Source organism: Vulpes vulpes, chromosome 8 (genome assembly GCF_048418805.1).
Source record: "Vulpes vulpes isolate BD-2025 chromosome 8, VulVul3, whole genome shotgun sequence".
NCBI classification, from domain to species: Eukaryota; Metazoa; Chordata; class Mammalia; order Carnivora; family Canidae; genus Vulpes; species Vulpes vulpes.
The window spans coordinates 77,296,568-77,319,366 of NC_132787.1; the positions used below are offsets into that span (position 1 = coordinate 77,296,568).

Sequence of the window (22,799 nt, forward strand, 5' to 3'; positions counted from 1 at the left end):
TATTTCTCAAATAAAATCTTCAAAAAAGAATAAGGCAGGGTGTTTTTTTAAAGATTTATTAGCACAAGTGGGAGGGGGGAGAGGGAGAGACTTTCAAACAGACTCCACACCAAGTAGAGCCCAAAATGGGGCTCTATCTCACAACCTTGAGGTCATGCCCTGAACTTCTGAAATCAAGTCAGATGTTTAAGTGCCTGCACCACCCAGGTACCCTAAGACCAGTGTTTTAACACAAGAGTACAGCAAGCTTATTTGATAGTTTCAGATTCCACACTGCCTTAATAAAACTTACCACTTGTAGTGTAATATGAAATAGCTAATCATCTGAAAAGGCTTTAAAAACCCTTTTCTGACTTCGTATCTGTATAAATAGTTTTACTTCATTTCACTTCAACATATAATGTGCAAAATTACAGCTATGAGAATGTCGTCATCGTCTTTTTTTGTTTTTTTAAATATTTTATTTATTTATTCCTGAGAGGCAGATACACAGGCAGAGGGAGAAGCAGGGTCCATGCAGGGAGCCTGACATGGGACTCGATCCCGGGACCCCAGGATCACACCCTGGGTGGAAGGCAGGTGCTTAAACCGCTGAGCCACCCAGGTTGCCCGAGAATGTCTTCCATTAGAGCAGACATGGTCTAATGAGATTTGTAAAATGCGGTCAGTTTTCCCCCTGGATTTGTTTTAGAAGGTACTTTTCATGTTATTTTTAAATGCATTCTTTTAATTTTAATCCTTAATAGAGTAAACATCGATAGACATAACCGAGATGGGCAGCCCAGGTGGCTCAGCAGTTTAGTGCCACCTTCAGCCCAGGGCCTGATCCTGGAGACCTGGGAACAAGTCCCACATAGGGCTCCCTGCGTGGAGCCTGCTTCTCCCTCTGTCTGTGTCTCTGCCTCTCTCTCTGTGTTTCTCATGAATAAATAAGTAAAATTTTTTTTTTTTTTTAGTAAAATCTTTAAAAAAAAAAAAAAAAAGACATAACCAAGATGATAAAATATCTTTGCGGTTAGTTTTTTGTGGCATAAAAGGGGTCCTAAGATCCTAGTACTGGAAAACTGCTGACCTATAGAAACTACGCTTGAAAATTATCTTCCAGTTTTCTGCCCGGTTATTCCTAAACAACAGAAGGCAAGAATCTGAAGAGGAAATTTTGTAGGTCTAGATCAGAGAATTGGTTTACTAACACTGAGCCATACCCAGCTGGTGCATTTTAATCCCCTTACTGGAGGGGACACTGCAGATCTTGGGAGTCTCAAGTTGAGCGTTAGTTCCTACAGCAGTGCTGAGATCTGGGTAACAGCAGGGGTGGGAGAAAAGGGCAAGCATCTGACAGCTGTCTAACCTTGCTCCTTCCTACACGCTGACTGGAAAGGCTGCAGGTGAGAACCCAACCAAAGAGCAGCCCAGCCTCTAGAAGTATTCAGATAATCAAGTTCAATGGCTAAAAAAAAACAAATGTTTTCAGTCAAGGGCCTTAGGTAGAGGAAAGAAACTTTAATTTGGGAACATTACAAAGACGAATGGTTTTTCCGGGTTATTTTATTAGAAGATCTAACAAAAGGAACTACACAGAACAAGCCTAAAAATGCTGTACATAGTCGATGATTGACAGCTACAGGGGACCAGCGAGCAAAGGATCCAACATCTGGATGGCAAGGTAGTAAGAGGGCAGAGGAGCAGGAGGGGCTGGGACAGCACTGCACTGACTGGCTGGACCTCATGCCAAAGGACCTGGTCTCCACAAAACGGTACATGCTCCTAATTCAGAGGCGACTCTCCTCTTTGTAAGAGTATGTGCTCTGGACTCAGTCTGAGTCACTGTCTGTCTCTGCTTCCTTCACATCCACGCTGAATTTGTATTCCTGGTCACAGCCCATGTAAGCATCACTCATGAAATACAGAGTGTAGTTGTGGGCACCAGTGGCTGGGGCTACAAAGTCAAGCTTCACCTAGAGAAAGCAGGCAGAAATCAGGGTGAGCATGGACACGTAGGAGAATCTCATCCTGACCCAGTATCAGAAGAAATGCTAGGGCCTGCACTCACTCACCTTGGCCTTCTGCTGCAGGGTCAGCCTCTTGATAGAGATGAGGCTATTGGACTTGGCATCGCCAATCACTACCCACCAGCCCTCTTCACGTTTCTGCAATGAACAAAAGGCATGAATTTCAGCATGTAAAACTTGACGGACCTGAGACCATGGAAATGGTTATAAAAGTAGGAAAACAAAAAACCATACAGAAAGCCATAGGAAATTTCCTCTTGGGGGTAGCTGGGTGGCTTAGTCCGTTAAACAGCCACCTCTTGATTTCAGCTCAGGTCATGATCCCAGGGCCCCGGGATTGAGACCTGTGTCCACTGGGCCCCTCACCCAGCAAGGAGTCTGCTTGAGATTCTCTCCCTCTGCCCCTTCTCCCATTTGTACACAAGCTCTAAAATAAGTAACTCTTGGGCAGCCCCGGTGGCTCAGCGGTTTAGCGCTGCCTTCAGCCCAGGGCATGATCCTGCAGACCCAGGATCGAGTCCCACGTCAGGCTCCCTGCATGGAGCCTGCTTCTCCCTCTGCCTGTGTCTCTGCCTCTCTCTCTCTCTGTGTCTCTATGAATAAATAAAATAAAATAAATATATATTTTTAAAAAAAACCTCTTCCCAAAAATGAAATAAAATTTCCTCCTGAAAGACAATTCAGTAGATTTTGAAACTGTCAAAAAGCTATGTCAAATGAACTCAGTTTTTAAGTTAATGAACTTATTGTTGATCTAGGCTCATTTCCTTATTTATTTTGTTTTTTAAAAAATGAAAGACATGAGAGACACCGAGAGAGGCAGGCTCCCTCCGGTACCGTGGGATCAAGTCCTGAGCCAAAGGCAGCGGCTCAACCACTGAGCCACCCAGGTGTCCCTCCTTATTTATTTCGAAACACCTTCTCCTATTTGTGCTTGCCAACGAGTCCAAGATACCACTATTAGAGATCTAGTCTAGGGTCTGGCAGCTGAGTCCCTCAGAGACTGTTTTAAGCAAAAAGCACATGTGCCAGGTAAGTAAAACATGTTAACATGGATATGAGCCTGCCAACAAAGAGGATCCAAAGCAGGCCGTGCCTCTATCAAAAGCCTTTGCACTGGCCACCCCGGTCAGAAAGTCGAGGTGTTCCAGTTTAATGAACTCTTTCCCCAGAATTTTTTAAACCACTAGTTTGTGAAATTAAACATTACAATGTTTCTGGTTTCTGCTTTCAGTCCTCAATTATTCTCATATAAAGATCAGATTTTCTTTCTGGTCATAAAGTACTAAGTAACTGGAAATGGAGTTAAGTGGTAGTGAGAAAGGAGAAGATCCACCACATAGAAAAGCCCAACTATCTTGGAAGAGAATTTGTCTTTAAAGACAAATTCATGGGATGCTTAGGTGGCTCAGCAGTTGAGCATCTGCCTTTAAATCAGGGCATGATCCCGGAGTTCCGGATTCGATTCCGGCATCAGGCTCTCTGCGTGGAGCCTGCTGCTCCCTCTGCCTATGTCTCTGCCTCTCTCTGTTTCTCATGAATAAATAAAATCTAAAAAAAAAAACAAAAAACAAAAAACCAAATTCATGAGGCACCTGGGTGGCTCAGTTAAGTCCTTACCTTCTGCTCAGGTCATGATCCTGGGGTCCTGGGATCAAGCCCCACATTGGGCTTCCTACTCAGCAGGGTGGCACCCTCTCCCTCCCCACACCACTGGTGCTCTCTCAAATAAATTATAAAAATCTTAAAAAAAAAGACAAATTCATCTTAACATTCATAGGGGTTGACAATACTGTGTAATTGGTGTTTTCCACAATGACCACTCACCTAAATTATTTTTTTATTTTATTTTTTTCCTAAATTTTTTTATTTTTTTATTTTTTTAAAAAACTTCCTGGCTTTCTTTTTTTGTTTTGTTTTTTTAAGATTTATTTATTTATTCATTCAGAGAGCGAAGAGAGAGGCAGAGACACAGGCAGAGGGAGAAGCAGGCTCCATGCAGAAAGCCTGATGTGGGACTCAATCCTGGGTCTCCAGGATCACACCCCGGGCTGCAGATGGCGCTAAACCACTGTGCCACCGGAGCTGCCCCCTAAATTGTTTTAAAGCAAAAAAAAAAAAAAAAAAAAAACCACCAATAGCCCCAAGATTAAACTCTCAGCCTTGTGTCTTGTCATTACTCTAAATTTCCCTCCCCAAGTGACAATGTAACCTTGAACTCTGGATCTAGTGGATGGATAAGTCTTCCAAAAGAAACTTCATCCTGGTACTTAAACATGGAGTTCATTTGAGATGCCTTTTGTGGTTTTTTGTTTTGTTTTGTTTGTTTGTTTATTTTTGAGATGCCTTTTGACAATTTAGTTTCAATTAGCTAGCTAGGGATCCCCAGGTGGCTCAGTGGTTTAGTGCCAGCATTCAACCCAGGCCCTGATCCTGGAGACCCAGGATTGAGTCCCACATCAGGCTCCCTGCATGGAGCCTGCTTCTCCCTCTGCCTGTGTCTCTGCCTCTCTCTGTGTGTCTCTCATGAATAAATAAATAAAATCCTTAAATAAAATAAAAATTAAAAACTAAATCAATAAATAAAATAAATTAGCTAGCTCTGTCAAACTATCTTCTAGAAGGAAATTTCAGGAAGTTTTCCATCCGGTTTTTCTTTCTGTCCAGCTCCTAGGACCTACCTGTGGAAAGAGAGGTGCGATCACAGGGCCTGTGACCTCCTCTTCCCGCTCCAGCTGTACCAGCACCACAACCGGCCCACCACTGTAGGGGACAAGAGGGGGGAGCACATCAGCACCGAGGTAGTGCAGTGGGATGGCCCTGTCACTGTGTGCCCGGCAGGGACCCTGGGGCAGGGCGCCCGGCCAGCCCTGGCTCACCTGCGGATGCTATCCTTATCCACCACTTCGTAAGAAAGCTCAATATTAGGGTAGCGGTTGCAGAAGCGGGCCACATCAGCGATCTGGCTGTCAGACAGCTGAAGCAGTGCATTTCGCTCTTCATCTTCCATCTCCATGATGTCAAAAACACTCTCCACTCCCTGCAGGGGTATTCAGAGGTCAGGGAAGGAGAACACAGAGTAACAGCAAATGGAATTTGGCTCGACAGCTGCTAATCTTACTTCCTATACCATCAGAGCATCCATACACAGCTTCAGAAAGAACACAGCTCACAACTGTACAACTGTCAGGCTCTCTGCATCTCAATATGTAACACCCTCAGAGAAATTAGACTCCCCCCTGCTCTGACTCACCCTTCCCCAAACACAACCCCCCCGCCCCCCAAATCCCAGGACACCTGGCTCAGCCATCCAACCATGCAGGTCCAGACCCAACTCACCTTGTCTGTGCAACGTTTAATATGCTCTGAAGTGAAGTGTGGCAGCTGTTTCAGGTAGGAGTCCTTGGACCACATGGCTTGGGTTACCATCTGGGCCAGTTCCATAGCTGCCAAAGCAGGGCTAAGCCACCCATTGCTGGAGAGGACATCCACACAGGCCTGAATGAGCCTGATTGCCTGAACCAGGATAGGAGTGCAAGAGAAGGAAAGGTTGGAACTGCTACTTCACAGGCCACCACCAGCCCCTCCACTCCATACCCACACCTGCACCCACACCATACCTTGCTAAGAATTTCCTCTGTATCTGACTGCAGCTCAGCACTCAGCTGCATGCGGGACAGGTGAGCTTGCAGAAGCAGGTTGGTCTTGACGTGTGGGTCATTGAACTTAGGGTTATTCAGCTTGTGGGGGACCTTCTGAGCCAACTGGAGAGTGGAAGAAAAATAAAGAGCTGATAATGGACAAGTGACCCTCCCCAAGAACAGCTCTCAGGCCCAAAGTACCACCCGCTGCCGGAAGCTCACAACCCTTAAAAACAGAGAAGTGTGAGTGATGTGTTGGGGTCTTCCTGTGGTGGCAGAAACACCGCATGCTCCGGGCACACAGGCCAAGTTTCAACTCTAAAGATGTGGTCCCAAATCCACGATGTCCTCCTCACCTGTCGCAGGAGGTTATCTTCATGGTGCCGGATGGGAATGTTCTCATACTCTGCCGCATTGGAGATGATCTCGATAAGCCCTCGCACCTTGGTCTTGGCATTCAGGGACATGCTGAAGAGCTCTGACAGCCAAAGATAAGGAGAAAGGGGAGGAGTCAGAAGCAGGCAGAAAAGGAGCAGGGAGGAGAGTTAACTGCCTGGGCTACCCTACCCCTGTACTACCCCACGATACATCCCTCTAATGAACACACAGGATGCTAGAAGCCCTGTGCCCTCTCACCCACTGGGCTGCAGGCCCCTGCATGAGACTCCTTTAGCTTGGGCTCCCCAGACACCAGCCCCTGCCAGCCCCTCACCAATGGTGGTGTAGTTGATGTAATAGTAAGCAGCAATCATGCCCAGGTTCAGGGGTGCCACATCCATCTCGTCTTCAATGCTGATGCACTTGGACTGCTCCAAGTCACTCAGGGTCTGCTCCACAAGTTCTGACAAGTGGTCAGACAGGTGACGATGGGAGATGCCTGTGAAGGTGAGAGAGAAGTAGGGAGTCACCAGGAGATGGCCGGCAAGGGCCATGAGAACCACAGAAGGATACTGTGCACTCCACAGTCCACTGACCCTGCAGGTTGTAGTAATTGGGGTTCTGTGTCATGCGGCGGTACAGAAAGGTCCAGGTCAGGTAGTCCACGGCATCCTGCTTATTCTCTATGGTCTTGGTAACAATCTCGGCATTGAAGTGGTCATGCATACAGTGGTCCAGGTGGGACTCTACTGGCAAAGGCTCATATAAAAACTTCTTGAAGAAATCCTGTAGATTGGAAAAGGAGAGATGGCAATAAAGAGTCAATGACAACACGGTCACAAAAAAGGGCTAAGGGCAAATCAACAGGGAATGGCCCTGTGTTACAGACCCAGCTAATACAACAATGGAAGAACTCACTGTACTGACTAGGTGTGTATGCCTGGTCCCACTGGCCTCATTGGCCATTCTACAATGGGAACATGGATAGAGCAAGTCAAACAGGCCTAACAGTATATGAAGAACCAACCAGAAAGTAAAGACCTCAACATGTGGAGTCAGCAGCAGCAAAAACAAAGGGTACAAAATTCCATGTGCCGAGAGGCTTATCATAAAAGCAATGTGGAAAATAAAAGAAACAGAAGCTAAGAGAAGAATGTAAACAAGGAAAGACACCTAAGAAAGAATCTACTCTGAGACCAGCAATGACCTTTTTAGAGCCCTGGCACATGATGACACAGCGCCCCTCGTCATCCTGCAGTGGGCGGTTGGCATGGCCCACCATCTGAAGCACATCGTAGATGGGGTAATCCACGTACCTGGGGACAGAGGAGAAGAAAGGTGGCAAAGAGGCATCCACATGGAGACCGCACTCAGGCAGCTCAGACTCCCTCAATGCCAAAGAATAAAACGCAAATGTGGGAGACAGTGGACAATTACAGCTATCCCTCGAGCACTTCCTGTGCTCAGTTACTAGTTTCACTTGTTTCTCTCTATATCATTGTGATTTTCAAGTGTAAGAGTTGAGACTGTAAGAGTTGAGAATGCAAATCAGGGTCCTTGAACCAAAGCTACAAACCCAGTGAATGCCAAAAGCAAGTAACTCCCTAAGAAAGGATCAAATATGTAGATCAAGCTTTCCAAACAGCTGTGTCTCAGGAGTTAGACACTCACCTGACTTAAATCCAAACCTAGAATGAATTTCAGATGTTAAAAATAAGCCCATAGCGAATATTCCAGGAAAAAAAAAAATCTACATTTTGAGAAAAAATTAAGAATTAAATCATTCGGGATCCCTGGGTGGCGCAGCGGTTTGGCGCCTGCCTTTGGCCCAGGGCGCGATCCTGGAGACCCGGGATCGAATCCCACGTCAGGCTCCCGGTGCATGGAGCCTGCTTCTCCCTCTGCCTGTGTCTCTGCCTCTCTCTCTCTCTGTGACTATCATAAATAAATAAAAATTAAAAAAAATAATAATAAAAAAAAAGAATTAAATCATTAAAGCTTTTTGAGGAAAACCGAACCTTCTACTTCTTGTTACCACACAGATGTGTGACTTGGATCATGTCACTTTCCCCATCTGTAAGATAAACAACTACCTAATCTCCACCTCAAACTTCCTGGTTCTCCAACTTGCTGCAATGTGACAGGATGACCACAGAAGCAAAAGTGAGCCTACAGGGTATCCCTGGTGGCTCAGAGGTTTAGTGCCTGCCTTCGGCCCAGGATGTGATCCTGGAGTCCTGGGATTGAGTCCCACATCGGACTCCCCACATGGAGCCTGCTTCTCCCTTTGCCTGTGTCTCTGCCCCTCTCTCTCTGTGTGTCTCTCATGAATAAATAAAAAAAATCTTTAAAAAAATAAAAAAAAGTGAACCTAGGGCCTAAGACTAAACACTGTCTCAGACATGTATGTGGCTGTGGGGGAATCTCAGCTGGCTCTTCATCTCCCTAACACCTTTCCTTCAGAATTTCTGTATCTGCAGATGTTATGTTCATTTTATGTTTTTGTTTTTTTTTTTAAGATTTTATTTATTAATGAAAGACACAAGCAGAGGGAGAAGTAGGCTCCATACAGGGAGCCCGATGTGTGACTCGATCCCAGGTCTCCAGGACCAGGCCCTGGGCTGAAGGTGGCGCTAAACCGCTGAGCCACCCGGGCTGCCCTGTTATGTTCATTTTAGGAGAAGGTTCCCATTAATGCAGAGCACAGTGAGACTCACGCATGGATCTTGCCATTGTAGTACTGGGTGTCCATGATGATCACCAGGTGGGCGGCCACATTCATTCCCCAGCAGAGACTTCGAGAAGCTACGACCACCTGAATAGCCCCTGAGAGGCAGAGGGGAGAAGATGACTGAGTGCAGGCCAGCTCCCTGGGAGGATCTGTCTCCTTTGCAGGTAGGGCCTTATCCTGTGCTTCGTTTGAGAAGTCAGAGCAAAGTTTGCTGGGAATGAGCCCTAATCATGACAAGGGCTAACGCAATACTGTAAGAGGTGGCTCCATGCTGCTGCTGCCCTGCTTGGGAGACTATCTTGTAGGAAATGAGATAATCCTAGAATAGAATCCCAAGCTCAGGGAAAGCTAGGCTTAGCTATCTGCTTGACAGACTGGCCTTGCTGACTGGAACGTGGTAACACCAACTCAGTCATAGGCTGGCTCAGTACGTACAGCAAGACTGAGCTGTGAGCATGCCTCAAACCACAGATTCAAGCATCAAAGAGTGCCAGCATCTCCACTGCAGTGCCACCAAATAGCGTCAGAGTGCTAATACTCTGCGTGAAATGCCATAGGTCAACAAGGGACAGTGGTACACAGACCACCCAAATGAGACTCAGCTCGAGCGTTTATTACACCTCTAAGATCTAACAAACTTGGTGAGAGTGGTATCTGTGGAAAGCCAGGTCTACCAGTCAGAGGTCCTGGTCTAGAAAACCAGATTCTGAAGTAATACCACCTTTACAATGCCTGTTTTCTCATCTAGCAAGTAGGCATGATATTCTACCCATATTCCAAGGTTATCGGGAGGATCAAATGAGGTAATAGATAAACTCATCAGAAAAGAATTTTGAGGATGATGAGTCTGCTGGAGGAAAGTATCACCTACGTCCTAAAATTTCATATCTATCGCCTGTGATACCCTTACATCTGACCTCCTTCTGGCCACAAGAATTTTCTTCACCTGAGCTGAAGAGCTGTTCCACCAGGCGTCGCTCCATGGGGCTGAGGCCCTCGTGCAGGTAGCCCACCCCATTTAACAGTGTTTCCTTGAGAGTGCTGTCACTTAGTTTCTCCAGGTACGGGATTAGATCCTTCTCGGTGCAGTGCAAGAACCTAGGCAGCACAGACACTGAATCGGCTCAGAGCGCTTCCCAACCCTGGCAAGACCTTCCAACCGTTGCAGCTGGCCAGCCCCTAGCCCGATGGGGCTAATCCCCACCCTCACGAACAGGAGGCTCTTCATGGTGAGCCAACCTCAGTGACCCAACCCTCCCTGCCCCTCCCCGCCCCACCTCTGCCGCTGGATGTCAGCTGCACACGTAGTGAGGATGTCAATCGCAGTGAGGCGGGTCTGCTTTCGGGACGGAACAAAAACAATGACAGGCTTCTTGGGAGAATGTTTGGTGATAGCATGGTACACGGGCTTGGCCATGGAGAGCAGGCGAGTCTGTGTGTGGCTAATGTTGAAGCCCTGGAGACCGAGGAAAACAAAGGGACAGGCATCAGACCTGGTCCTCTGCAACAAGGCCACATAGGAGCGGGGAGGACGGGTCCTACCTGGATATGCAGCTCCAAGGGCACGGGACGCACGTTCGGGTGGAAGTTGAAGGTAGAGGTGGCACTGCACCCCAGCCAGTGGGCCACATCCTTAGCATTCGAGAGCGAGGAGCTAAGGGCCACGATGCGAATGGGTCGCTCAATCTGGGAGGAGATGTAGCGCATCCGGGAGCAGATCACTTCTAAGACAGGCTGGAACACAGGGAGGGAGTCACTATAGGCACAGAGCACCCCCATCCCAAGCCTGCACCCAGAGTAAGCCTTCCTGTACAGCCGACCACCTCGAAACGGTCGCCTCACTCTTCCTTCTAATTAGGAGCTCTCCTATCTCTGGGTCCATCTCCTCCATAGCAGCCAATCTCCACTAAGCGATACTACTTTTCAAGAGGACTACCAAAAAAGTCTCACATTGTACCTTTGGAATAAAGTGACAAGCAGAATTTTCTAAGCAGCGGCACCTGGTCTCTGGCCTCAGACCCCAGGCTAAGTCCCAATGCCAAGGCCTCTCAGACAGTCACAGCTCTGAGCCTGTGCCATACCCCATTCTCGCCCCCGATAAGGTGGACTTCATCCACCACGAAGAGGTTGATGTTCTGGACATTCTTGCGCTGCTTCCACCGCCGGGAGAGGATGTCCCACTTCTCAGGGGTGCTGATGATGATATTGCCCTTGCCCAGAAGCTTCAGGTCTGTGCTAGTCTCCCCCGTCAGGAGCACCACCTTCTTGTTGAGCCTGTCCTGGAACTTCTCATACCAGTCCATGTAAACCTAGCATGCAGAGAGAGGAAGGGCAGAGAAACATGAGGCCAGGGTAGGTCTCGTTTCATTTCTAACAAGACAAGCTAAAAAGCCTAACAGAGAGCCTTGATGATCTGTCAATCTCAAACTACTTTATAATCCCACATTAACCCTTAAAAGATGACACACTGAGGACATGAACAAAAGAAAGCAAAGAGTCTTGCCCCAACTGACCTCAAGCATTTCAAGGATTTAGAAAATCTTGATCCAGGCTCAGATGAAAATAGCTTTCAGAAAAATTCACGTGTGACACAACACCGTGCCACCTACCTGCTCTGCCAGCGCCTCCATGGGGGTGATATAGACACAGCGTCCCTCCGAGTTCTGCAGCAGCATCCGCAGGATGGCAAATTCTGCGCAGATGGTCTTTCCGCTGCCCGTGGGCGCCCCCACAAACACGTTGTCGTCACTGTTGTAGACAGTGTTGAACACTGGAAGCCGGGACAGCAGCAGGAGCAGAGGAGAGAAGAGACTCAGACCACTCCTCAGAGAAACTCAGCCAGCCAGTCAGCCATCAAGTGCCACCAGCCAATCGAACGGCATTAGGCCTCTCAAAGCAGTCGGCCTATCACACCTCTCCCCTCATTTTTTCCCCCCTCACACACAAGCAACAGAGCAAGAGCCTGGACCAAGAGTTCAGGGAGCATGGAGACGACGGCAGGATGGCAGATGGAAGGAGGCCAAGTATCCCATGCTTCTATGCAGTTCTTCTCAGGGACCAGGATGTAGAACAAAAAAAGAACTGGCTACCTTTCTCTGCTCCTCCAACCCTCTCTTATGCTCCCTGGAAATGGTCTAATAAAGAAAGAAGGTAAAGCCTAAATCCTGCTATTCAGACTAGTTGAAGTCCAAGTTCTGTTTATTATCTGGTTCAGTCAAGGTGCCTCTCCCTGCCTAGTTGCCAAGATACTAATAGTAGTATCACAAATGGCAAATCCCTCGGAATGGTGAAAAAGATAAAAAAGAAAACACCCAGATGTGCTCAGCCAAAAGAACTTAGAAATCACTGCATACCCTGTGAACCTGGCTGTTATTTAAAACCATGCGGGGCAGGGGGTAGGGAGCCGGGGTGGCTCAGTTGGTTAAGCATCTGCCTTCGGCACAGGTCATGATCCCGGGGCTCCTGGGATTGAGCCCCAAGTCAGGCTCCCTATTCACTGGGGAATCTGCTTCTCTCTTCCGCTGTCCTTCCTCCCTGCTTGTGCTCCCTGGCTCTCTGTCAAATAAATCAAATCTTTGAAGAAAAAAATAACCAATGAGGGAGAAAGGGGCCTCAGTCAATGCTGCACACACTGGTTCAATACTTGAGCAACAGGGGCACGAATCCAGCCTCCTGAATCTGAGCTCCTGAGAAACAGCAATGCACCAGATAAGATCTTGTTCTACTGGCCCTCCCCCGTGACACGTCGCAAAAAAGCAAAGGAAATCTAATGGTAACCAAGGACTGAGAAAGGATGAAGTCCTGTTGTGCTCCAACAGTAGGTACTGATGAGCTCCATCTACCTGAATGCTCTACTTCCATTCCTGCCACAGAACACCTCTGTCTCTAGGGAACCTTAAAAGGCCCCCAAAGGAAACAACCACCTGGGGACGGAAACACCTACCTTGGGTCTGGATGGGGTTGAAGAAAGGAAACTTATCCTGGTAAAGGCTCTCAAAGGCACTGTTTCTCAGGGCAGACACGGGCAAGGGCTGCAGGTCCAGAAGCTCAGTTGGAGGTGGGTACTTCTCTGGTAGGATCAGGTGCCGGAAGGAGACCGGCAGCTGGGTCTCACAAGCTGCAGAACAGAAATGAGTGGGGGCATGAGCAGTCCTCCCCTTTACCTAATGGCCCCTCAGAGCTCCTCCCTGCACACTGGAAACACCAAGGCAACAGCAGTTATCACTCTAACCCCACAAAATCCAGCCCAGCACAAAGTGCAAGACACCCTTAGAATTCCCCCAGAAGATCTCCCTTTATGGAACTACAGAGAGACACACTCACAGAGCCAGCGGTCAGACACCACTCGGATGAAGTACTGAGGAGGCAGTGGTTCAAATACAGGCACGAAGAACGTGATGAGGTGCTCATCCTGGGCATACTTGGCCTTGAGTAGAAAATACTCATGGTGGAGTATCACCTCACTATCCACATCCTCCACCAGAATCCAAAATGCTTCTGATGACCCATGAACCTGTCAACAGCAACACAAGGAACAGGAACATGAGCCAGCGTGGACTCACAACTCCAACCCAGTTCTCCTCAGGAGCACTCTGCAAGTAGTCCCTCTGCCAAGCAAAGTCTCACCTTTTCATCCCACTGGAAGTCTGGCGTGATGGTCAGCTCCACTTTCAGGGTGGAGCGTGTGATTGGCTGTAGATGCACCGACAACTCCAACTTGGGGAAGAGGTGGACATATTTGTGGATAGTCTTTCCCATCTTCGGCATGCGGATAAGCTCCCCTAGAAGGAAAGCAGAGCACTGGGGCTGCAGCCCAGCCTGCCAGGCACAGCTGCAGACCAGACCCTGAGGACAGGTGGCACAATCCCTCCACTCCCAGTACAGCCCAGAGGATTCAGAGCCCCAAGACTAAAAGCTAGCCTCGTTACTTCAGTGGGATGTGAGCAGTGAACACAGGACAAGAGGAAGGCCTCAGAACTGGCAAGAAGTCTCAAAAAGATGTCTGAATGGTAAGGATAAGGAGGACAGCTTCCCACACACCTATTTCATTATGATTCAAGTCATATAGACGTTCAAAGGGGAAGTTTTTCTTCTCAATCTTCTTCACTACTTCCTCAGGGAGTTTCCGGAACTGGCGCAGAGGACACATGGACTGCCACCTAGCCAGGAAGGAAACAAATGACAGCCCTTGCCATGGCTTCCAATAGGTTAGCCAGGACCACACAAACACAGTAGTTTAATGGAAGGCATCCAGAACTGCACCCGCAATGGGACTTGAAAGCCACCACTCCCCACTCCTGGGCTCTACCCAAAGGGCCCTCCCTCTTCTCAACATTCACCCAAGTGAAAGTTCCCTCTTCATGAGTGAGGGCCAGAGATAAGAGCACTACAAGGCTTCCCCACCGCACCCTCAGTCTGGAGACCTTAATTAATGGTGACCAGCTTTCCAGCTCCCTATGCCCTTACATGCGTTTATCAATCATCTTGCAGAGGTTCAGCGTCTTATCTGTCAGCTGTGCCCAACCTCGGTTCAGGACAATTTCAAAGATAGCACGCATCAACCGGCCAGCCGACTGAAGGAAGATAAAACATTCCCTCTGTTAAGTCCCCACTATTCCCAGACCTAATGAAGCCACCCAACAAGTGGCTTAATCACCTCAAACTCTCATGCAATTAGTCACACCACTCAAAAACCAAGTCCGTTTGTACTTACTTTTCATCTTTTGAATAGCAGATGCTTGCTGAACACAGAATAGTTAGAGAAGTATGGCTCAAGCTCACCGTACATCTTAACCTAATATTCATTGCATGATTTTTTAAAGCTTCAGCTTGCTTAGCACATAGTGGTCTAGCAAAAGCAAGGATGCCAGTGACTTGCCCTTAGAGGTAAAGACAAAGCACAGCTAATAGAGCCCTTTGCTCCTTTACATTAAGAGCCCAGCAGCCATAGTGAGAAGTCATTCTCTGTAGGAAAGCAGATACCATGTCTTGTGGCTTTCCCCAGCATTGTCTTACAGCCTTCTCAAGAGAGGCACCTCTCTGCATGCTCATGATCAGTGGAACAGACTGGCTATACCAGACACACATCAACCATTGAGCCAACAAGGGCAAAAACTTGGCTTTCCTTCCCCCTCATTAGAGTCAGGCCTACTTTCTCCAAAATACACAAAAGCACAGGGCAGGGAGCTGTTCAGGTCTCCTCTGGCAGCACCACTCTGCTCTCACCTGTGTAACATACACCATGTCTGCCATCAGTGCAAAGCCCTCCAATTTCAGCTGCGAGATGAAGGCCTGGAGCAACACATTGATCTGGAAAAAAGCAAGGTTGGGCAGACGGTGGCCAATCACTGAATAGTCCAATCCAAAAAAGTGAATCATATTTGCTCTGGGATCCATGCCAGATCTTGATTTACAACCATTAAAAAATCATTACTCCACATAAACTGAACATATGAGAAGAATGCAAAAATGGGGAGAACTGAGCAGGTCACCAAACATATACTTGAATTCAAGGTTCACCTTTTAGAAAATTGTAAAACCACTCACTCCTTCTCCCAAGCAGAGGAGTGGGCTCACCTTTGCACTGGGTTCCTCAATGCTCTCCTTCACAGGAATGGGCACTCTCTCCAGCAATTTTTGCAGCTCCAGCTTCTCCTCCTGCCAAAAGAACGAAACAGGTCAAGGAAAAGCCAGGTGACCAAAGAGAGAATCCATCTGATGACTCAATGGTGAGTACCAATCACCTGTCCCAACATGCTACATGGACTCACCTCTCTCACAGTGATGTTCTTAAACTCTGAGGACAAGGAGAAGACTCTGAAAAGCTCAATTTCACTCAGAGTGGGCTTCAGCAGCTGGTTGTAGGTCTGTACTGTGTCATTGGTAATATAGTAGTGGCTGGCTATACGGCCCAGTTCTGTCACCTACAATGGAGAAACGCTCAATGCAATGGTATCATTAACAAGTGGCAATCTGTCACTGTGCACAACGGGTGCCCACCAGATCAATGTCAACACAAGAACCCAGCCCACACACTGAAGAAAGATGGCACAATACCCTGGCCACCAGTGAACTGATGCCCACACAGAAAAGACAACTGAATTTTCCACCTCGACACAAGTGCATAAAGCAGGCATCAGCAAGACCTAGTTTGCCATTTTAGAAGTTCCTAAATTCAAAGACCACAGTCCAATCCCATCTGTTTTTCTCCTGTTCCAAGCAATGGGCAATTGACAGGCAATATCCAAATCAAGAATGCAATTTGAAAAATCATCTTCTGGGGCTGCCACTTTTACTGAGACCTCTACCTTAATCCCTCAGCCCACTCACCTGGAAGTTACCTGTCTTCTTGTCATACTTGACCAGATTGTTCTTATCCAGCATCAAGGCAGCAGTATGAACCAGATCCAGTCGGCGTTGGTCCAAGAGGGGATCCCCCTTGAGGTCATCGTGAGAGATGCCATAAAGGGTTGGGGATCGGAGCATTCTGATATACAAGTAGGCATAGCCGAGCCAGTTCACTGCATCCTACAAGAAGTGAGAGCTCGTGGATCTTAGTATGGAGAAATGATGTCCAAATGAAGAGCTCCCATAGATCACTTAAAAATTAGTTCCTGACTATGAAAACGTGTATTACATTGTCTTCTGAAGGTTTTCAACATCTCCTTATTAAAAAGACAGTCCTAAGATCTTAGTTAATAAGGGGAATTGTCTGCCATAGACTTAACAGACTTCTGAGAGACAGCTCACATCGAAGATATGGGGTGCAGGATTGGAGGACCCTAGATGCTGGTGGCCCATAGCCCGACGGAGACCATCCACCCCCTGATACCTTGGCTCCTCTAGAGAAAGCGAGAAGTGCCAAAAGCAGAGCCCTTCCCTACCTTGGCATTCTGGACGTTCCCCAGCACGATTTCTGCATTAAGCATGTCAGGCAACTTTGAAACCATCTGGCTTTCAATAGGAAGTTGCTGATTGAGGAGGGACAGGTAGTACTGTAGCTCCCCATGAGATGTGATGAGTATGCCTTCACCTTTGGTGTCATACTGGGGTCTTCCAGCACGTCCCAGCATCTAGGTCAGAGATGGGAAACGAAGAGGGCCATGGCCACAGAGTTTATGGATTTGTTCCCAGGCCTCTACTTCATAGAACCCCACCTTCCATGTGCCACCTTTTGTGGCCTCCTTGCATTTTATATACAGGATACTTTTCTCTACTGAAAATAAACTCAAAGGCTCTATACCTGCAGAATGTCCAGCGCCCCTAGCTCTGTCCAGCGCCCCTTCTCTGGACTGTACACCTGGGTGCCTTTGATGATGACTGTATGGGCAGGGAGATTCACACCCCAAGCCAGTGTTGCTGTGGAAACTAAAACCTACAGAAACAAGAAAAGTAATAAAGAAAACAGACATATGTTACCACTAGAGGGTTAGTATCCTCAAGTCCTCTAGGAAACAGGGCCTCAGAGCTTCTAGCAGGACCGAGGTAGGCCCCATACTTGTCAAGGTAACACTAGAATAAAGGGAGAAAGAGTCAGGACACCTGGGTGGCTCAGTGGTTGAGCATCTGCCTTTGGCTCAGGTCATGATCCTGGGGTCCTGGGATCAAGTCCCACATCCAGCTCCCGACAGGGAGCCTGCTTCTCCCACTGCCTAAGTCTCTGCCTCTCTCTGTGTATTTCTCATGAATAAATCAATAAAATCTTAAAAAAAAAAAAAAAAAAAAGAGGGAAAGAGTCCTTGGGTTCCCCTCATCTACCCAACAATGAACATTTCAAGGTTCTAGAGATACTTGCAAGGCAAAAGTGTAAACCTAAACGTTAAGATTACTAGACAAATAATAATACACCCTATCCTGAGACAGAAAACAAGGTCCCAATCTTACAAGGCCTGCTTGGAGATACCTGCAGTCACTAACATGCCTCCTTTGTTATGCTTAGACACTTTTCTCAAATCACTCACCTTCCTTCACGCAGTAGGTAAAGACCTGGAAGACGTGGCACAACATTGTATCCACTGTACTACCACAATCTTATGACCTGGTTTCCCTGAGCCACAAACAAAGTACTGGGCACAAACATCTGGCATTTGACAGGCAGGTCTTCTAAAGCCTACATTTTACTCCCCCTCACCTGAATGTGTTTATCAGCAAAAAGATCCTCTACAAGTGTCCGGTCAACTCTGGTCATGCCTGCATGATGAATAGCAAAGCCATACGGCAGAAGATCCTTCAGCTCCAGGTTCTGTGGAACAGAAAAAGAACAGATGATTAGGTGAGCTTCACTGTAGGAACTCTATGGAGACTAAGTAGATCTCTTCACATGAGACCCTGCCCCTTACTGAATCCACATAACCACACCTAGCCATTCAGTCTTAACCTGTCTGAAACAGTACCATCATGATGCAGTCGAGAACTGTATGGACTACCTTGGATTAAACCAGTTACCAGGTAGTTAACAGAGAACTGGGCCAGTTGCTCCTCACCTTGCACTGCTCAGCTTCTGTCCGAAGAACTTCTGTGGAGGCTGAGCCCTCTCTCAGGAACAGACCCAGAGTGTCCTTCTCCAGGCACATGTCACGGATGGCCCTGGCCGTCTTCCCAGTCTCCTTCCGGGAGTGGACAAAAACCAGCACCTAAGGAAAAACCAGTTTGCCGCGGTCAAGAGACACAGCTACCACAGTCACTTCTATGGCTCTGAGGTACCAATAACAGGAAGCAGCGGCTACACTACTGGATGGTGAGAAACCGAGGTCTAGAAGAAGAGCAATGGCAGGAATGTATATTGATTCAGAAGCTGGCAAGACCTTATGTAAGCAAAACTACAAAGCACAGTGGCAGAGTCCCATAGCTGGGAAAATAAGCTCTAAGTACTCTACCTTTGAAACCAAGTTTAAATATAATAAGGATGCAAATTCAGGAATCTCCATTGCGAATTTGTGTTTAGGCACCTGACACAATTCTAAGCCACCTGAGGAATATGCCTGTAAATTAACAGCTGAAATGTTGTATTAAATGATGGGCACTGGCCTTTATAAAAGGACTGAGAAAGTAAGTATCCATTTGGTAGGAAAGTCATTCAAGTATTTAGTGCCAAGAAAAGATTTGTCTCTTTATTTAAATGCAAATGCTTTTTATCAGACAAAAATCTATACACCTTTCACTTTTCCTTAGTTTTTGTCTTGGTGAACTTAACAGTGTTAGATTAAAAAATTGTTACCATATTTTCTAGTAAAATGCCCTCTTTCACTAGTTTTTAATTTTCATCTGTATTTTCACGGGTTACATTTCTAGTGTCAACCACCCAAATCTTTTATAGGAGGACCCCTGATAATGTAGAGAGACAGACTGATTATCCACACCTGGGGATTTCATTTTTGGGAGTTTTTAAATTACAAACTCAATTTCCTTTAGTGGTTATGAGACTATTCAGGTTATCTATTTCATCTAGACTGAGTTTTAGTAGATGGTGCTTTTTGAGGAACTGGCCCATTTCTTCTCCTAGGTTGGCAAACTTACGTGTGAAGTTTTTCATAGTATTCCTTTATTATCCTTCCCCTGGATACAGATTCTACTGTAATATCCCATTTCATTCCTAATACTGGTGATCTGTGTTGTATCTTCTCTTTTTTATTTTTGTCGATATTGCCTGATTATAACTCAAAAAGTCAAGAACAGCTGGGTGGCTCAGCGGTTGAGCGTCTGCCTTCAGCTCAGGGCGTGATCCCAGGATCCGGGATCGAGACCCACATCAGTCTCCCTGCATGGAGCCTGCTTCTCCCTCTGCCTGTGTCTCTGTCTCTCATGAATAAATAAATAAAATCTTTAAAAACAAAACACTACAAAAAGTCAAGAACAGAGTTCAACAAGAAACCGTAGACAGACCTGATTTTTTCCAGCATGTTCCATAATCTTCTCATAGACTATTTCATTCATGATCTGGAAACGCTTGATAGCTTTTTTCTCTGTGATACCCACATAAGTCTGTTCCAGGGGCACTGGGCGGAAGCTAGAAGTTCAACAGTTAAAAATATTAGGCTTCTAGCATAGAATACTGAGGAAATAAACAGTCATATTTGCTGCCCAGGAATGACATTCCTTTCTAGATTCACATCACATCAAAACTCAAAGACCGGGACACCTGTGTGGCTCAGTGGTTTAGCACCTGCCTTCGGCCCAAGGCATGATCCTGGAGTCCCAGGATCAAGTCCCATATCGGGCTCCCTGCATGGAGCCTGCTTCTCCCTCTGCCTGTGTCTCTGCCTCTCTCTCTCTCTCTGTCTCTCTCATGAGTAAATAAAATCTTTTTTTTTAAAGAAATCTTTAATAAATCTTATTTATTCATGAAAGACATAGGCTGAGAGAGGCAGAGACATAAGCAGAGGGAGAAGCAGGCTCCTCGCAGGGAGCCCAATACGGGACTTGGAAAAGAAAGAAAAAGGAAGGGAGGGAGAGGGAGAGGGAGAGGGAGAGGGAGAGGGAAGGGAAAGGGAAAGGGAAAGGGAAAGGGAAAGGGAAAGGGAAAGGGAAGGGGAAGGGGAAGGGGAAGGAAAGGAGAGGAAAGAAAAGAAACCAAAGACCCTTCTAATACCCAATCCAACAAAGCTCCCTGAAAGGGGGATAGGGCAGCAGTAAGGTCACCCTGGTTAAATTTCTCCCATCTTCTCTCATACCTATTGTCGAAGTAAAAGAGGCCCTTGGCAGGATCCACACGCAGGAAGGTAGCCACGTCTTCATAGTTGGGGAGGGTAGCACTTAGACCAATGAGTCGGACATCCTCCTGAGTCATCTCAATGTTTCGGATGGCCCTGGCCACCAAAGCTTCTAAGACAGGACCTCTGTCATCGTGGAGGAGATGGATTTCATCCTAAGGAATGAAGGGGCCACAAATTATCTCCAGGACTAGAAAAATGTGGTCCTCTTTCCTGAAAATAGTCCCATTTTGTGGTATATACCTCATATACCAAATAAAGAAGAAAAGAGCAGGCAAGAGAAACCCAAAGGGTGGGACAACATTCACTGTGAAATACCCTGGAAAATATTCTCCTGTGACCACTGAGAGCTGCATTGCTAATTTAGTGAAACATATGCTTAATGGCAAGAAAATCTAATACTTCAGGTAAATGAGTTCATCACTTCACTCAAAGACAAATTTCTTGGGTAGCTCAGTGGCTGAGCATCTGCCTTTGGCTTGGGTCGTGATTCCAGGGTCCTGGGATCAAGTCCCTTATCAGGCTCCCCACAGGGAGCCTCGCTCTACCTGCATCTTTGCCTCTATGTCTCTCATGAATAAATAAAATCTTACAAAAAAAAAAAAAGACATTTCTTTACTAAAAATGAAGCTTCTGGGATCCCTGGGTGGCGCAGCCATTTGGCGCCTGACTTTGGCCCAGGGCACGATCCTGGAAACCCGGGATCGAATACCACGTCCGGCTCCCGGTGCATGGAGCCTGCTTCTTCCTCTGCCTGTGTCTCTGCCTCTCTCTCTCTGTGACTATCATAAATAAATAAAAATAAATCTTTAAAAATAAATAAATAAATAAATAAAATAAAATAAATAAAAAAAATAAAAATGAAGCTTCTAAGCAGATCATATTTATATCAAAGAAGGTTTCACCTCTGGGCAGTTATCCTTACTACTTTGTACTTGCAAAAGATATCATGAATCAAATGATGAGCTCGCATATCCTAAGGTAATGCTTCTTAAATTTCAGTATGCAGCATGGGATCTTACTAAAAAGCAGATTGTGGGGTACCTGAGTAGCTTAGTTAAGCACCAAATTCTTGATTCCAGCTGAGGTCATGAGCTCAGGGTCCAGAGATCAAGCCCAACGTGGGGCTCTGCACTCAGTGTGGAGTCTGAGATTCTCTCTCTCTCCCTCTGCCCCTCCCCTGGCTCACACTCTTTCTCAATAAATCAATTAATTAATATCTTAAAATAAATCAATAAAAAGATTATATTTCAGTAGGTGTGGGATGGGGCCAGGGACTCTGCACTTATAAAAGACTTTGAATAGTGAGGCTCCAAAGCAAGGGTTGGCAAACTTCATAAAGGGCCAATCAGGGACACCTGGGTGGCTCAGTGGTTCAGCCTTTCGCTCAGGTTGTGATCCCGAGGTCCTGGGATCAAGTCCTGCATCAGGCTCCCTGCAGGGAGCCTGCTTCTCCCTCTTCCTATGTCTCTGCCCCCTCTGTGTCTCTCTTGAGTAAATAAACCTTAAAAAAAGGGGGGGGGGGGGCAGACAATCAGTATTTTAGGATTGTGAGCCATACAGTCTCTGCTACAAATAGAACTGACCCCTGTACAATGCAGGAGTTAGGGGTGTCCTACGTAGTCGAGGATCTGCTTATAACTTCAATTCTCCCAAAACTTAACTACAAATAGCCTACTCTTTACCAGAAGTCTTACAATAACATAAACAGTTGGCAAACACACATTCCATATACATATTATATACTTGTATTCTTACAATAAAGTAAACTAAAATAATGTTATTAGAAGTATAAAAGCATAAATATGGGCAGCCCCGGTGGCTCAGAGGTTTAATGCCGCCTTCAGCCTAGGGCAAATCCTGGAGACCTGGGATCGAGTCCCATGTCAGGCTCCCTGCATGGAGCCTGCTTCTCCCTCTGCCTGTGTCTCTGCCTCCCTCTCTGTGTCTCTCATGATTGAAAAAATAAAATCTTAAAAAAAAAAAAAGTATGAATAACACGTTTACAGTATGGCACTATATTTATTTTTTAAAAATCCATATATAAGTGGACCCATGGAGTTCAAGCCTGTGTTGTTCAACAGTCCACTGTACTTACTTCTGTAACTGCAGCACAAAAGCAACTGTAACCAATACATAAATAAATGGGTATGGCTATAGTCCAAAACCAGTAGCTGCAGATTGCCAACTCCTGCTCTAGGATACTAAAAATCTACATACAAGACCTTCGTCCTGTTCTCTAGACAACTTAAAGAAACTACACTCAGACTCAAAGTCATTTTTGCCTGGGTGCTTCTGCATGTATGGAACACAATATCCTGATTCCTTA

General features: G+C 46.5%; 1 protein-coding gene across 1 annotated transcript in view; it reads right to left on the reverse strand.

Moving 5' to 3' along the window:
* Window positions 1-1,483: 1,483 nt before the first annotated feature.
* Window positions 1,484-22,799, reverse strand: part of SNRNP200 (small nuclear ribonucleoprotein U5 subunit 200) — a 33,296-nt gene continuing 11,980 nt past the window's right edge. The window contains exons 15-45 of the mRNA XM_025994316.2: window positions 20,432-20,625; window positions 19,644-19,767; window positions 18,245-18,394; window positions 17,893-18,003; window positions 17,005-17,136; window positions 16,646-16,834; window positions 16,092-16,289; window positions 15,533-15,685; window positions 15,339-15,419; window positions 14,988-15,071; window positions 14,229-14,335; window positions 13,803-13,921; window positions 13,389-13,543; window positions 13,086-13,275; window positions 12,706-12,879; window positions 11,372-11,532; window positions 10,844-11,071; window positions 10,305-10,496; window positions 10,040-10,218; window positions 9,709-9,860; window positions 8,749-8,857; window positions 7,239-7,347; window positions 6,628-6,817; window positions 6,366-6,530; window positions 6,010-6,131; window positions 5,633-5,776; window positions 5,352-5,528; window positions 4,892-5,052; window positions 4,694-4,775; window positions 2,058-2,150; window positions 1,484-1,958 (exon numbers count right to left, since the gene is read on the reverse strand). Of these exons, the coding sequence (XP_025850101.1) occupies window positions 1,815-1,958; window positions 2,058-2,150; window positions 4,694-4,775; window positions 4,892-5,052; window positions 5,352-5,528; window positions 5,633-5,776; window positions 6,010-6,131; window positions 6,366-6,530; window positions 6,628-6,817; window positions 7,239-7,347; window positions 8,749-8,857; window positions 9,709-9,860; window positions 10,040-10,218; window positions 10,305-10,496; window positions 10,844-11,071; window positions 11,372-11,532; window positions 12,706-12,879; window positions 13,086-13,275; window positions 13,389-13,543; window positions 13,803-13,921; window positions 14,229-14,335; window positions 14,988-15,071; window positions 15,339-15,419; window positions 15,533-15,685; window positions 16,092-16,289; window positions 16,646-16,834; window positions 17,005-17,136; window positions 17,893-18,003; window positions 18,245-18,394; window positions 19,644-19,767; window positions 20,432-20,625 (4,569 nt within the window). The 3' untranslated portion in view covers window positions 1,484-1,814. The remainder of the gene's footprint in view (window positions 1,959-2,057; window positions 2,151-4,693; window positions 4,776-4,891; window positions 5,053-5,351; window positions 5,529-5,632; window positions 5,777-6,009; window positions 6,132-6,365; window positions 6,531-6,627; window positions 6,818-7,238; window positions 7,348-8,748; window positions 8,858-9,708; window positions 9,861-10,039; window positions 10,219-10,304; window positions 10,497-10,843; window positions 11,072-11,371; window positions 11,533-12,705; window positions 12,880-13,085; window positions 13,276-13,388; window positions 13,544-13,802; window positions 13,922-14,228; window positions 14,336-14,987; window positions 15,072-15,338; window positions 15,420-15,532; window positions 15,686-16,091; window positions 16,290-16,645; window positions 16,835-17,004; window positions 17,137-17,892; window positions 18,004-18,244; window positions 18,395-19,643; window positions 19,768-20,431; window positions 20,626-22,799) is intronic.